The 16,285-nt window shown below is 38.2% G+C and overlaps 1 protein-coding gene across 9 annotated transcripts in view; it reads right to left on the bottom strand.

The window, feature by feature from the left end:
- Nucleotides 1-16,285, bottom strand: part of OPRM1 (opioid receptor mu 1) — a 128,745-nt gene that overhangs the window by 96,557 nt on the left and 15,903 nt on the right. For 3 of the 9 annotated variants that reach the window (XM_023206091.1, XM_023206092.1, XM_023206090.1), the window contains exon 1: nt 1,034-1,508. The exons of 2 other annotated variants lie outside the window; for them this stretch is intronic. In XM_023206091.1, the coding sequence (XP_023061859.1) occupies nt 1,034-1,323 (290 nt within the window). In that variant the 5' untranslated portion in view covers nt 1,324-1,508. Of the gene's footprint in view, nt 1-1,033; nt 1,762-16,285 lie in introns of those variants that run through there. 4 more of the 9 variants (XM_023206095.1, XM_023206096.1, XM_023206101.1 and 1 more) reach the window with 4 other exon arrangements.

Genomic DNA, 16,285 nt, shown 5'->3' with positions numbered 1-16,285 from the left:
AATATACATTTGAATATACACATCAACACCAACACAATCAATACCAATCTCAATCAATATTGAGAGCTTCCACACTCTGCCAAATATACCTGGAACATCTGGGTAAACAGAAAGTGGACCACAACTCTTTGGAATTAATTTTACTTGATAAGAATACTTTGTTTAGAGCACCCATCAAAACTTCCTGTGTAAGCGTTTCTGCAGTTTCTAATGTGGAATTATGATGCTTTTGGTCATTCCTAATTAGCTCCAACTTGTGGAGGCATTGAAATACAGCCATGTCCTGCAGTTTTCCTGAACCAACCTACCCATTCCAGATGCAGTTTGTGACTTAGGCGATCTGAAGTTACCAATGGCAAACTGGTCTACGCAACACAGCTGTCATGTTTGTTACAACAGAGGAAAATTACCATGGAGAGAGGCAAGGAAAACTTCCTCTACCTAGTGTTGCCTCAGGATGAAAGGAAGAGATGGGTAAGGGCTGTTATGGTAGGGGAGAAGAAAGGGTGGGGTTGTAGTACAGGGAAGTACTAAACCAGCAGGAGTAGGAAAGTTGCCAAGGTCCATCTCAAAACAACTGAGAAGATTTCTTCCCCCTCCCCTCCACACACACCGCAGCCCCAACCAAATTTGGGAAAGCTAACTAGAATTTCTCTCCCATTATTCACAACTTACTCTTTCCATAGCTCCTGCAGAGGGACTGAGTGTAGGACTCTGCCAAGAGCCCTCTTTGCTCAGTATAAGGAAGAGCTCTAAGTCTACCCTATAACTTCCCCCCTACTCCTAGACCTTTGTAGCTTTAACCAAAGCAACTTCTCTGCTCCTGAAATTTTGGATTACTTCTTTATCAATTGAAAAAATAGAAAAGCAGATTTCCTCACAGAAATAGCAATCACTGTCCGTGGTCGCCTCCAGAGTTCCCCCAGTTTACCTCCCCTCTTTCATCCTCCCGCCTGACATTGGGAGTTAGGTGTCTCTTTGTACTCCCTTGACCCGCTGAACCCTCCGCTCGGAGCCCTGGCGCTTTCCTTACCTGACAATCACATACATGACCAGGAAGTTTCCGAAGAGCCCCACCACGCACACGATGGAGTAGAGGGCCATGATGGTGATGGCCGTGATCATGGAGGGACTGCCGGTCGGAGGGCACAGGCTGTCTCTCCCGCCCAGGTCGGTGCGGTTCGGACCGCATGGGTCAGACAGGTTGCCATCTAAGTGGGACAAGTTGACCCAGGAACCGGGGCTGGGTGCTGGGGAGCAACTTGAGTGCGCCAAGGCATCAGTGCAATTGCTGGCGTTCGTGGGGGCAGCGCTGCTGTCCATGGTACTGACGGCCGGCCGGGCACCGCGGTGCAAGGTAGCCAGGAGCACCGGGACTTTTCGGTTCCAAGCGCCTCAGTCGCTTCCTTTCGCCGCTACCACAGCTCCTGCTATTTCTTACAGAAACCAGTCCTGGCTGAGACAGAGAGGAGCGTCAGGCGGAGGGGACCGAGCTGAGCATCTGACATTCTCCTCTGCCTGTAGCCCCCTCCCACCTTAGTAGTTCACAGAGGCTCATCCCCAGCCACGCACCGCTGCGGGAGGGGAGGGAGGGCCATGCGGGATTCGGAGGCTGGAAGGGAGGGAGGAGAGAAAAGGGGTGGATTTTGCGCAAAGCGATCCAAGGAGTCAATCTCTTCACTGGGCACTCTTCTGTGCAAACACATCTAAGGGAGGGAGATGGAGAGAAGGGTTGGGGAGAGAGAGTTAGTTTTTGGCAGCAGCGAAAAATAAGAAAGGGGGCTAACATCACTCCATTTTCCAGCGCCTTTTTCTCCTTAAAATCTGGCAGGGAATACATTGGCTTGACGAAACCCTAACAACCCTAAAACCCCAATGCTCCTCCATCCCTATTGCCAATTTTGATTATTTGGGAATAGGGGACACACAATATTGTTTTGCAGTCCTTGTTCCCTCAGTTGCCAACATCTAAGAAAATGTAATAATGTTTCTCCAACTTTCTTCCCTACAAACCTGTTGGGGACAACAGCGATCCTCTATTTTCTGAAAAAGAAATGAGAAACAAATAAACTTTTGTGCAGAAAACCTGTTCCTCATTTTCCCCAATTTCTCTTAGGGTGAATCCCTGTTTACCTCTGATTTTGTCTCAATGAGGAAGAGGCCTAAGAAGTGGTTACAGAAATCAGAAGGTTGTGGCATCCAGTAAAGTCAACTAAAGATAATGTTGATCTTTCACACCTTAAATCTCATAGACCTATTAGGAATTATTTGTCCTTGTTATCTGAAGACTTCCTCGATAGACATATGCTTCTGAGAAGAAGGTTGTTAAAACCAAACAAAATTTGCATTGCCTGTTTTCTAGTGTAAAAATTCTAGGAAAAGTCACATAATGTATGGAATTAGAGTGGCCTACAACAATGTCCTTGAGAAACATGGATACGTTTTTGAATTTTATACCTTACTTCTAAATCCACGAGTGCTTCTATTTTAGAAATAAATTTGTAGTTACAAAGAGTAAGTTCTTGGCCTTTTTTTTTTCCCTAAAGTTAACACCAATTCTGAAGTGATTCTCATTTCTGTGCATGTATATTTTTGTGCATGTATATATCTTTTAACCATAAACATTGAAAATACATGTCCCCAGTTGGTCTTGAAAAATTAACTGCACTCTCAGGGAGCAGGGAGGGAAGATCTTGAAAGGAACATTCAATCCCAACATTATTTTTAGGCATTTATCTTAGAAGCAGATAACTCATAGGTAAACTCTATTAATCATAGGTGATTTGCCAATGTTCAGTATTATTTTTATCCTCTTACATTAAAGGGTATAATTTACACAATAAAATGTTACAGAGATTTCCTAGAGACTAACAAAAATACTTTAAAATATATTCTTCCATGACTAATATAACAATTCTCTTATATTGAGCTGAAATCTGTCTGCATGCACTCAGTTCGTTTGTGGTTAGTTCATGTGGAAGACAAGACACAGTGTAATAATTCCTGATCTTGGAGTCAAATCGTTTTATAAATCAGCTTTGATTATGTAGCTCTATGAGTTTGGACATGTTATTTTACCTTAAAGATGACAGTCTTCTCATTAGTTAAAAAGCGGGGGGTGGGCTAGTAATATTCACCTCACATGTCTGTTAGTAGGATTAAATGAGTATACATTGCAATAGTAATTGCTTAATAAGTGATAGTTCATTACCATTATATGTCATACATTTGAAATCAACTGAGTAGTCTCTTTTGCAAGTTAAACATTGGTGTCATTCAGTTGTTTCTTATAAGATGTAGTTCTGAGTTCTTTCAGTGGCCTTGCTGCTCGTCTATTCTCATTACAGCTTGTCTATCTGCTCTTAAACTACAGTTCTAGTGTTAAAAATAATGACCTAAGTTTGCCCTGACCAAAAAACAGCAACAAAAAAGAAAACAAAAAAGAAACTGAGCCAGATTATAAACTTTATCTTTCTACCAGTACAATGAAACTCCCAATTTTTTTTTTTTTTTTTTTTTAGTTTTATTTTTTGGTCACATTGTTCTCTCGACTCTCCTTAGGTTTACCAATGACAAAATTTCCAGAACACTGTCCAAGTCAGTTCCACAAATACTAAAGATCTGCTTTGGACCAGATACTGTGATAGGAGCTGGAGTTTAAAAAGATGGATACAATTGTTTTTGATTATGGAAGCTTTCTTCTCATGCCTGGTGAATCATGTGTTTCATCTCCTGTAAATATATAGTTGCTTTGGAGGGAGCTCAGTGCAACACTATAGTTTTTTACTTTTAAGTTACATCTTGTTAGATCCAGTTCATGATTCTTACCCACCAAGATCTTTTGGAATGGTGATTCTGTCATCTTTTGTATGCATTTTTCAATATACTTTATTTACTCTCCTAGCTTTGTACTCTGTAATAAGGTTCCTAAGGGAGGCCTGCTCACTAACACAGTACTTAATACATGGTGGACTCCCTCCCTCACTCTCTGTGTTTCTTTCTATATTAAATATATATGAATATGCATGTGCATCATATTTGAATTCAATTGAAAAAATGATTAGCATATATTTTATGCCGTTATCTATTTAATAAAATAATCTGGGTGATTTTTTAATGACACAGTTTGAAAATAAAACGTCTTTATGGGAAAACCTTAATGAAGACATTTTGTTCTTTTTGACTCAATATAGTCTGTTAACCAACCAGGACTTAAATGTCTAGACTTATGGACTAGCCACATGCCTTTTCTTCTAGAATTATAGGTGAAGAGCAACCTCATTCCCATTGCCCTTTTCTAGAAACAGTTTTTTTTTCTGTTTTATAGAAAAATGCAATTGCTCTCTAGAGAAAGACTTGAACTTTGTGCTTCATATTCTCAGCTGAGATTGATTTTCTCCTTTTCTATTGGTCTTTATCATCTTTCACTGAGGATAGTTATTATCCTTCTATTTTGAATGTAGAATCTTCTGGTTATCATTGCATGTCCTTCCTTAAGTTGTATTAACATTTATATCTTGGTATCTTCCCCCTATTTAATATACAATTCAGGGAACTGCAGAACAAATTTAATTTTCTTTCAAATATATTGATGGCCTTGAGAAACCTAGATAAAAAAAGTTTCAGAAATAATAAATTAATACCACTTAATATGTAGTATAAAAGCACCTCAATTTCAAGCTTTTGTTATTTCAGAGTTTCCCTCTGGTATATTCCCCCTTTCCTCCATAATTGTTCATTTCCTACTCAATTGGTCTGAAGTCTATTGTGAAAATTCAAGTCTCTCATAAAAGCAGATGGACTGCAAGTAAATGAGTCAATTTATTACAAACATAATTATTTTATACAGTATTGATCCCAAACACATAATCTTTTATTTCATTGAGCCTTAATATGTAATTTGTACAATAGAAATATCTTTTTGTTGATGCTTCTTGCTTAGCCCAGGCTTTCTATTTGAAGGAAGGCTAATTTATAATCTATCAATTTAGATTTAACATTGCTATCAAATCCATATCATGCAACATTTTTCACAAAAATTATTTGTTTCAAAGCAACGTATTTATTCATAGCATGGATGAATCCCTGGAAAGTGCTAAAAGTCACTTCCCTTTTTTGAATTTCAACATCTATTGGCTTAGTTATAGGATTGCCATCACCCTATACTTATTTTAATAGCTTAGTCCTGATTCTGTTGAGAGTGGCTGTTAATGGAACACATGATTAATGGCTATTAAGGAGGAACACAGGCATAAATACTATGCAGGAAACAATTACAGTGGTTTGAAGCTCAGAAAAATGGGACATCCAAGGTTTCATTGGAGGAGCATTTTATGCATTTGTTTATAGATCTTTTCTGTGTTATCTAACATTTAAATGTGTATAGCTAATGAAAATGGAAATGCATTGTGATACTATATTATCCTTGATCACTGGATTGCTGCATACCTATCAAGTAAAATCGAATAGGCACTCTTTGTTGGCATGGTAAAAATAAATAAGTAAATGAAAGCAAAAAACTCCTCACACCAACTTCTACCCAATAAGCCTAAAACAAAGGCATCTAGAATAAAGTGGATGACAGCCGTGGACTTTTGATTTAAAAAAAAAAATAGCAGTTCAAAATCCAGGCTCAACTATTTACTTCCTTGTGACTTACTAAATTACTTACACTTCCTGATATTTGGTTTCCTTTTCTGTAAAGCAAAAATATGAGAATCAACTTCAAAGAGGGTTTATAGGATTACATACATATGAAAGAATTTATCCTTTGTCTTTTGGCTTTTTATATCCTGTTGTATGTGGCCTAGAAATTAGCAAGAAGAATTGTCATAAATAATACACTATATTTAATAATACAGAATCATCCTTAAAGGACCTGATTCTTTTAAGGGCCTGAAGGTAGTATCTAGGGTCCAGCTAAATCAACTCTTTTGAAAATTCATCCAAAAACAACTAGTTTAAATGATACATAAGTCTAAATGTCTTTCTAAAATCTGGAACTTCATTTCTATTCAAGTCTTGCTCTTCAATTTCCAGTTACAGAGGTTTGCCATTACCCTAGTACAGCCCCTTATCACTTTCTATTAGATAAACAGTTGTCAGATGTTTCAGTCCCAGGACTCCACAAGTTTTTAATTATTGAGGATCCAAAAAGCATTTCTTATTTAGGTTATCTTTATCACAGTCTATCACTTTAGAAATTAAAACTCAGATATCTATAAAAACATTTCTTTATCAGTATATTAATTAATTAATTACTTAATTAATTAATTTATTTTTAAGACAGAGTCTCTCTCTGTCACCCAGGCAGGAATGCAGCGGTGCTCAGCTCATTGCAAGCTCCACCTCCCGAGTTCATGCCATTCTCCCGCCTCAGCCTCCTGAGTAGCTGGGACTACAGGCACCTGCCACCATGCCTGGCTAATTTTGTTTCTGTATTTTTAGTAGGGACGCAGTTTCACCGTGTTAGCCAGGATGGTCTCGATCTCCGGACCTCGTCATCCTCCTGATTGGGCCTCCCAAAGCGCTAGGACTACAGGTATGAGCCAAAGTGCACAGCCTATCATTATATTTTAAATAACAACACACTTATTACATGTAAACATAAATATTTTTCTAGGAAAAAGAAACCCTATATTTTTTCCCAAGCAAGAAAATATTTAGTGAGAAGAGTGGCATTGTTTTACATTATACAATTCTTTCAAATGTCCGATTTAGAAGAAGGCAGTTGGATTCTCATATCTGCATCTGCATTCAATCAGTTGCAATACATTGTTTAGCTGATGTACATGAACAAAAATATGGATTTACAATTACATATATGTGTTTGGAAAAAGGAAGATTATTTTAACAGCCTTTACAAATAATAGTGGATATTTTTCTTTAATACTAAACCCAGACTTAAGAAGTACTAGTTTTTTAAAGGTTAGTTGGTATGTGGAGATTAAAACCACATTAATGAATTTTTTGTACTTTGACATGTTTAAATCTATTGTTCTGTCTTCTACTTTGAACGAATCTGCTATTCCTGTGTAGTTTTGTAATAGCATGCATTGATCATTTAGAAAATACTAGTTCACTGCATTATGTCACTTTCCAAATGGTGAAACATGTCATTAGAAAATAGCAACAAATTACATTTGTTCATATTACAACTGGTCTTGTAGGAAATTTCTTCCAATATTGAGATGCCGTTAAGCTCCCAGTGGGGGACAATTTTCCAAGTTCCAACTTTGCTTGAAAGCCTGAACTTAATCATTGGTAATAGATACTTTTAGTTTTCCTTGAGTTGATACATTCAGTTCTTCCATTTTCAGGAAGATAGCTGCCAAACACAGAATTTCGAATAAATGTAGTTTATTTTTCAGTCATTCTTTAAATAAAAATAGTGATCCACGGAAAAAGTAGTTAGTTCAGTTCACAGCTCAAACAATCACGCATGTGCTTTCCTTTGGGACAAACATCTTACTTTAGTTTGTGGCAGAAGCTTCATGTGTCCTTCCCATGTCATCGTACATAGATTTAAAGAGATATACTCAAGGGCCAAGATTTAATACAATTAATACATTTTACTGATCCATTAATTATAGTTTTAAAAGTAGAACTTATTTCATGTTTTTCTTCTGTGAGTGCACGTCTATGAAGAGCACAGTGACTCCTAGTATAGCATGGGGTTACTGTCTCGATTCCTGCTAAGGTATGAGCAGTTGAACTCAGGATTGCTTATGCACCATTCATGCAAAAATGCAATATAGTGAAAAAGCCATTTAACTTTATAGAATTATTATTAAAATTGTTTTAACCTTGTTGATCCATGGGAAGAGTCTTAGAGACCCCACAAAGCCACAGACTATACTTTCAGAAGCACTGATTTAGGTCATTATAAAAATGTCTCAGCTTCTTTCTTTTGTTTCCTTTTACTCTATTGAACATTTGTACCAGTGCCATGTAAATCTTTCTAAAATCACTTCTTAAGCAAATCACTCTTTTGCATTATAGCCTTCAATACTCACCAAAACAAAACAAAACAAACAAACAAACAAAATGTATTAACCTGCATTCTTATCTCTGCACTTCCTTTCCCTTGATTCTTTCTCTCATCCTCCCCTCCCTGAACTTCATGCTCCAAGGGTCACAGAGAAAGCAGTGGGGGTAGCACTTTTGCAGTGCTTTAACTCTGGTTTCAAACTGCCTTTGTATAAAAGACTCGTTGGTGTTAATTCCATGGGACTATTCCATTTTCATTAAAAACTGGCATTTTATTCGCATTTTCATCTCTAACCCAAGACCTGCCTTCAATTTTCTCTCTGTTTTTCACAGCTTCCCTTTCTCCTCCTCAACACTTTAAAATCTGGCCTTTATGTCCAAGGACATTAGGGACTTTCATAATGTTAAATCTATTGGTGTTTTTGTCTTTATTTTATAGCATCTCTCTTTTTGATATTCTTTATTATCTCTCTTCCATAACTTTATTTTTTAAAATTACTTTCCCACCCTGACAATTTCTTTTGGTTTATCTTAATGCTTTCTTCTTCCTTTGCTTGCATTTTAAATGTGGATGTTTTCCAGCATTCTCTCTATTAACCTTTTCAACGTGTTCTTCTTAAGTAATCTCAAGTCATTCTTGTCTTGATTTTAACCTATATGCTGACAGATCCAACCTACATCTCCAGCTCAGTTGTTTCTCTAAAGCTTCAGATTCTAACACAGATAACTTTGGTAGATATTTCCACTTAAATACCTCATGAGCACTGGAAATACAACAAGCCCAAAGCATTTTCACCTTCCTATCCAAACATAGTTCTCTTAATGGCATCATCATCTCCTTAGTTCCCCAAGGCAAAAATCTGGCAGCCTTCCTTGGCTTTCTAGGTAGGCAGCACTGTTCGGTGGTTAGAAATGTGAACTTTGAACTGGGTGAGGTGGCTTATGCCTGTAATCCCAGCATTTGAGAGTCAGAGGTGGGAGAATTACTTGAACCCAGAAGTTTGAGACCAGCTTGGGCAACATAACAGAATCCCATCTCTATAAAAACAAAAAATTATCCAAGTGTTGTGGTGCATGCCTGTAATCTTAGCTACTCGGTAGGCTGAGGTGGGAGGATCACTTGAGCACAGGAGGTCGAGGCTTCAGTAAGCTATGATTGTGCCACTGCACTCTAGCCTGGGCGATAGAGAGAGATCCTGTCTCCAAAAACAATTTTAAAAGAAGTATAAATTCTCATACCCCATTTCTTGCTAAAATCTTGTTTCAATCACAGGCAATTGGTGTGACTATGAACAACTTAATCAGCTGGTTGATGGCCTGATTTTTTCATTTGTAAAATTGGGTTTCCAGTAGTGCTTACTTTATAAGACTTTTATGGGTGCTAAATGAGCTTCATTAATAAAGCACTTACCAGAGTCCTTGGCACAATATGCATCATATAAATTTTTGTTAAAGAAAATCATAGACTGCTCTCACTGCCTTTCCCACATTCAACTACCACAATTGTTGATTCTGCCTTTTGGTATCATTTTTCTTGTTCAGACTTTCATGGCTTATACAGAGTTATACAGTGAGCTCTTAACTGATCTATCTTCCTACATGTTCATCCTATACACTGTAGCCAAAAAGAGATTAAAAGAACGGAAATCAGACTGTGCCCTTGCTGATGATGCTTGTTGGTTCCCCATAATGTACAGGATAAAGTTAAACATCCTGACATCTAAGGTCCTTGAGGACAAACCCTTTTAGCTGCATTTCTGGATACCCACTGTTTGCTCCTAGCTCACCATGAATCCTGAATGGCTTGTAATTCCCTGTATTTGTCATGCTCTTTCTTTCTTCTCTGTTTTTGCTCATTTTTTTTTCCTCTAGCACACAGTAGATATTTAATAAACATTTTATTTTTATTTTTATTATTTTTTCCGAGACAGAGTCTCACTCTGTCACCCAGGCTGGAGTGTAATGGCGTGATCTTGGCTCACTGCAATCTCTGCCTCCCAAGTTCAATCTCCGCCTCCCAAGTTCAAGCGATTCTCCTGCCTCAGCCTCGTGAGTAGGTGGAATTACAAGTGTGCGCAACCATGTCCAGCTATCTTTTTTTTTTGTATTTTTTGTAGAGATGAGGTTTCACCATTTTGGTCAGGCTGGTCTTGAACTTCTGACCTCAAAGGATCTGCCTGCCTCGGTCTCTCAAAGTGCTGAGACTACAGGCGTGAGCCACTGCACCTAGCCAATAAACATTTCTTGACTCACTGTAAGATACTGGTTCTGTTGACATTATAGACTGGCAGTTATGGAATGTTGAAGCTCCTCAGTCTTTTCTGTAGCAACTGATTGCCAGGAGAGTGGTGTAGACTCCATGGTTTGGTGTATTTTGGACATATGCAACAGAGTATCTCAGAACTTAATAATCCGTGCCAAGCAATTAATTGATAATTTTCTCTTTAAGCACTTTTAGTAAAATAATAATTTAAAATTGTCCAAATAACAATATTTCATATTAACAGTAGGACATTGCATTTTTGAAATGAGATTTACAGAAATGTGAACTACTCATAGAGCTTTTGATGAGATTAAACTATCATAGAACATTTTTTTTTGATTGCTTTAAATGTAACATCAAACTTCCATGGTAACCTTAGAATTAAGTTACATTTAGATTCTTTGTGGCTGAAATTTCTGCTTCTTATCTTGGATTATATAGTCTAGGCTTCATTTGCATCCATTTGCAGGTTCATAGAGCAGTACTAATGTAACTTGTCTTTGTGTTTATCTGTTCTGTGACTGTTTTCATGTAAGAACAACGAAAGCAATCCATGTATTTTAATGGTGTTTATCACTCTCAATCCTTCTCACCTTTGTAGCATGTTTCCTCTTTTCAGTGAGGAGATTGCCAAAATTGACATAGAACAAGATCTATCACCCAAATTTATTCTCTAATCTGTCTGTATTTTTAGTAGAGATGGGGTTTCACCAGGTTGGTCAGTCTGGTCTTGACCAGACTGTCTTTTTTCTCTAATCTCTCTGTACTTTCCAAATCTTATAGGGGAAAATACAAAAAAATTTTTGTACTAAAAATTAATTTGCTACTGGGAAAGTCCAGTGCATGTATTTTGTGAATATTTTCCATTATTCTGTTTTTTTTAGCTTACAATTTTACTTGTTTCCCCCTCATTTTCCTTGTAAGTGTCCAAGTGCATAGTAAGAATATTGATTAAAGTAAATTGATGCTTTGAAGTTCATTCTTAATAATACCTTACTATAAAAGGTTTAAATTCTTAAAGAGACAGATATAGTTCTGTTTTGAATCTTTAAAATTTTTCTGGGCATAAAAGAAAAGTTCTAAAATCCCCAGTGTCCCCACAATGCCTGTCTTTTTATTTTCTTAATCAAGTTTATGGACCTCAAGAGCAAAAACCAGGATTTACCCTTCTTCATAAATATGTTAAAATCTCCTCTTCTTAAATGTAAATGCACACCAACGGGAAACTCTCAGAAGTCTATAGTATATCAGGTATTCTACTACATTTTAAGGAAACAGACCTGAATATAATGTACATGGGTACATGACTAAACATTTCCTGATAGGAGGCTACAGAATTATTAATGATAGCCCATTGTATTAGTCCATTTTCATGCTGCTAATAAAACATATCTGAGACTGGGTAATTATTAAAGGAAAGAGGTTTAATGGACTCACAGTTCAACATGGCTGGGGAGGCCTCAAAAAACTTAAAATCACAGCAGAAGAGGAAGCAAACATGTCCTTCTTCACATGGCAGCAGCAAGGAGAAGTGTAGAATGAACAGGAGAAAAGCCTCCTATAAAACTATCAGATCTCATGAGAACTCACTACCATGAGAACAGCATGGAGGTAACTGCCCCTGTGATTCAATGAACTCCCACTGGGCCCCTCCCATGACATGTGGGGATTATGGAAGCTACAATTTGAGATGAGATTTGGGTGGGGACACAGCCAAACCATATCATCCATTATATGTCTAGAAAATCTCATCTGGAACTGTGCTTCCTTGCATATTAACATATCCTTTAATATAGCTGCAAGTGTTTAAGTCTTTATTTCTTGAAGGTAGAATTGATTTTTTTTTGAAATATTAAAGCCAAGTTTATGCATTCATTGTACTCATATTATTTTATTTGTGGTTTAAAGACAGACATTCAGCTTTAGTGTAGGTGAATGAAATTTATTTTCAAAAAACAGGTTTATGAATTTTTTTAAAGCAATTTCAAGATTAGTTCTTAAACCAGCAAGTTTTTCCAGAAACAGATAATCTTACAAAATGACCATTTTGAAAGACTGCTTTCATTTATTCATATTCTAGAGTATTTAGTTTTTTTTTAAAGGAAACATTTAATTTGTTGTCACGTCGCTTATATGCTACTTTACAAAATGTCAGTCTTATGTATATCCAAATATTTTAAGGGCAGATCAGAGTTTAAAGGGGGCAGTGTTTAATATGTGAATCTGTATTTGAGCTTAGCAAAGCCCCATGGAGACCTCTACAAGGGAAGGGCTACTGATAAGCTAGACCAAATAAGATAATAATATTGGATTTCTAGTGAAGCAAGATGGCAGAATAAAGGACTCACTAATTGTCAACCAGATAGGGACACCAATTTAACAACTATCTACACAAAAAACACCTCATAAGAACCAAAAATCAGGTAAGCACTCACAGTATCTGTTTTTTTTTTTTTTTTTTTTTTTGCTCTGTTGCCCAGCCTGGAATGCAGTGGCGTGATCTCCACTCAGGTTCATGCCATTCTCCTGCCTCAGCCTCCCAAGTAGCTGGGACCATAGGCGCCCACCATCACACCCGGCTAATTTTTTGTATTTTTAGTAGAGATGGGGTTTCACCATATTGGTCAGGATGATCTCGATCTCCTGACCTCATGATCTGCCTGCCTCGGCCTCCCAAAGTGCTGGAATTACAGGCGTGAGCCACCATGCCCAGCCAGCACCTGGTTTTAACTTCATATCACTGAAAGAGAAAGAGGCACTGAAGGGGTAGGAAAAACAGTCTTGAATCACCAACACCATCCCTCCTCCATTCCCCAGCAGCGGGTGGGCAGTGCATGGAGAGTGTTTCTGTGTGCTAGGTAGAGGGAGATTGCAACATTTGTGACATATTGAACTCAGTGCTGTCCTATTATAGCAGAAAACAGAACCGGACCAAACTGTGGGGAACATTTAATCCAGCCCTAGCCAGAGGGGCATCACTAATCCCAGTGGTCTGAACTAGAGTTCATGCAAGCCTCACCACTGTGGGCTAAAGGGCTCTGGGGCCTTAAATAAACTCAAAAGACTATCTAGGCCACAAGGACTGCAACTTTCAGGCAAGTCCTAGTGCTGAACTTGGCCAATAGACAGTGGACTATAGGAGCATTGTGGTGGCTAAGGAAGAGCTGGCATCACTCCTCTCCTAGCCCCAGGCTGCACAGCTCACAGCTCCAAAGAGATCCCTTTCCTCCACTCTACAAGAGGAGAAGAAAGAGTGGGGGGACTTTGTGTTGCATCTTGAATCTCAGCCACAGCAGGATATGGCCCCAGTCCTTGTGGTGAGGCCCTCTTTCCAGGCCCTAGCTCCTGGATAACATCTCTAGACACACCTTGGGCCAGAAGAGAACCTGCTGCCTTGAAGGGAAGAACCCAGCCCTGGAAAAATTTATCACTTGCTAATGAAGAGCCCCTGGGCCCTGAATAACCAGCAGCAATACTTGGGTACTATGTTGAGGGCCTTAGGTGAGACTGAGAACTTCATGGCTTCAAGTGAGACTCAGCAGGTTCCTAACCATAGTGACTATGGAGTAAGATTTCTTCCACTTAAGAAAACTGGCTGGGGCGGGGAGTAGGGGGGCAGGGAAGGGGAAGCAAAGGGGACTTTGTCTTGCACCTTAGATACCAGTTTGGCCACAGTGAAGTAAAGTACTAAGTAGGTTCATGGGGTTCTAGGACTTGGCTCTTGCATGGCATTTCTTGGCCTGCTTTAAGCCCATTGCTCTGAAGGGTGAGTCCCAGGCAAGGTACATTCATGCCAAGCTGACTGAAGAGCCTTTGTGGCTTAAAGGAACAGCAATGGTAGTCTGGCAGCACTCCCCATGGGCCAACAGTGGCTCTGGCCACAGGGTGAAGCTCCTCTGCCTTTGGAAAGAAAGGAAAAGTGGGAAGGATTGCATTTTGTGGTTTGCGTACCACCTCAGCCACAGTACAGTAGAATACCACATAGAGTTCTAAGGTTTTTGACTCTAGAACCTGGCTCTCGGACAACATCTCTGGACATGCCCAGGGCCTGAGGGGTACTTGTCACACTGAAGGGAAGGACACAGGCCTGGTTGGCTTTGCCACCTGCTGATCAAAGAGTCCCAAGTCCTTGTGTGAACATAGGCCAAAGCCAGGGAATGGTTACAGCAGGACTTGAGTAACACCCAGTGCTGTGTTGGCCTGAGGTCTGACCCAGCAGACTCCTAGTAGTGGTGGTCTCAAGGGTTCTTGTGTCACACCACCCCCAGCTCCACATGGTCCAGAACAGGGAGAGAGACTCCATTTGTTTGGGAGAAAGTAAGAGAAAAAACAAGAGTCTCTATCTGGTAATTCAGATAAGTTTTCTAGATCTTGTCAAAGACCATCAAAATGGTACCTCAGTGAATGTGCAAGAACCACAGCATTACTGGGGTTGAGGTGCTTCCTAAAGCAGATACATCTTAGATTAGAACACCCAAGTTATTTTGAATATCTAGAAAGCCTTCCCAAGATGGACAGGTACAAATACAAACCAGCCTAGGCTGAAAAGACTACAATACATACCTAATACTTCAATGCTCAAACACAGATGAACATCTACAAGTGTCAAGACAATCTGAGAAAACATGACCCCACTAAATGAACTAAATAAGCCACCAGGGACTATTCCTGGAGAAACAGAAATGTTTAAATAATTTAAATAACCATGTTGGAGAAACTGAAGCAAATTCAATGCAATGCTGAGAAGAAATTCAGAATTCTATCAGATGCATTTAACAGAGATTAAAATAATTAAAAATAATAAAACAGAAATTATAGAGATGAAAAATGCAACTGACATACTGAAGAATACATCACAGTCTTTTAATAACAGAGGTGATGAAGCAGAAGAATGAATCAGTGACCTTGAAGACAGGCTATTTGAAAATATAGTCAGTGGAGACAATAATAAAGAATAAAAAACAATGAAACAAAGAAGCACACTCACAGGATCTAGCAAATAGCCCTCAAATGGGCAAATCTAAGAGTTATTGGCCTTAAAGAGGAAGTGGAGAATGAGATAAGCGTAGAAAGTTTATTCAAAGGGATAATAACAGAGAACTTCCCAAACCCAGAGAAATATAGCAATATTCAAGTATAAGATAGTTATAGAACACTAAGCAAATGTAATCTAAAGAAGACTACTTCAAGGCATTTAACAATCAAACTCCCAAATGTCAAAGGTAAAGAAAGGATCATAAAAGCAGCAATAAAAAAGAAACAAACAACATGCTATTTAGCTCTAATATGTCTGGTAGGCAGACTTTTGAGTGGAAACCTTACAGGCCAGGAGAGAGTGGCATGGCATATTTAAGGTGCTGAAAGAAAAAAAAAACATTTACCCTATTTCTTCACCAAATATACTTTAAACATGAAGGAGAAATAAAGACTTTCCCAGACAAATAAAAGCTGAGTGATTTAATCAACACCAGGCCTGTTCTACAAGAAATGCTAAAGGGAGTACTTCAATCAGAAAGAAAAGGACATTAATGAACAAAAAGAAATCATCTGAAGGTACAAAACTCACTGGTAATAGTAAGTACACAGAAACCCACGTAATATTATAACATTATAACTTTAGTATGTAATCTAAACTTATTTTAAGTAGAAGGAATAAATAACAAACCAATACAAAAACAATAACTACAGAAACTTTCCAAGACATAGACGGTACAATAAGATGTCAATAGAAACAACGAAACGTTAAAAAGTAGGGGGACAAAGTTAAGGTTTAAAGTTTTTGTTTTTGTTTTTACTTGTTTGTTTGTTTATGCAAAAAGTGTTAAATTGTTATCAGGTTAAAATAATGAGTTACAAGATGGTATTTTCAAGCCTCATGGTAACATAACTGTCCCTCAAAATACAAGGATACACTAAAAATAGAAAGCAACAAATAAAACCATATAACCAGAGGAAATTACCTTCACTGAAAGACAGATAGAATGGAAAAAATAAGGGAGATAAGACCACAAAACAGCCAGAAAACAAATAACC

The sequence above is a fragment of the Piliocolobus tephrosceles genome, chromosome 5, assembly GCF_002776525.5.
Source record: "Piliocolobus tephrosceles isolate RC106 chromosome 5, ASM277652v3, whole genome shotgun sequence".
Lineage (NCBI taxonomy): Eukaryota > Metazoa > Chordata > Mammalia > Primates > Cercopithecidae > Piliocolobus > Piliocolobus tephrosceles.
The sequence above is the reverse complement of the archived record's forward strand: the minus strand, read 5'-3'. Positions and strand labels throughout refer to the sequence as shown.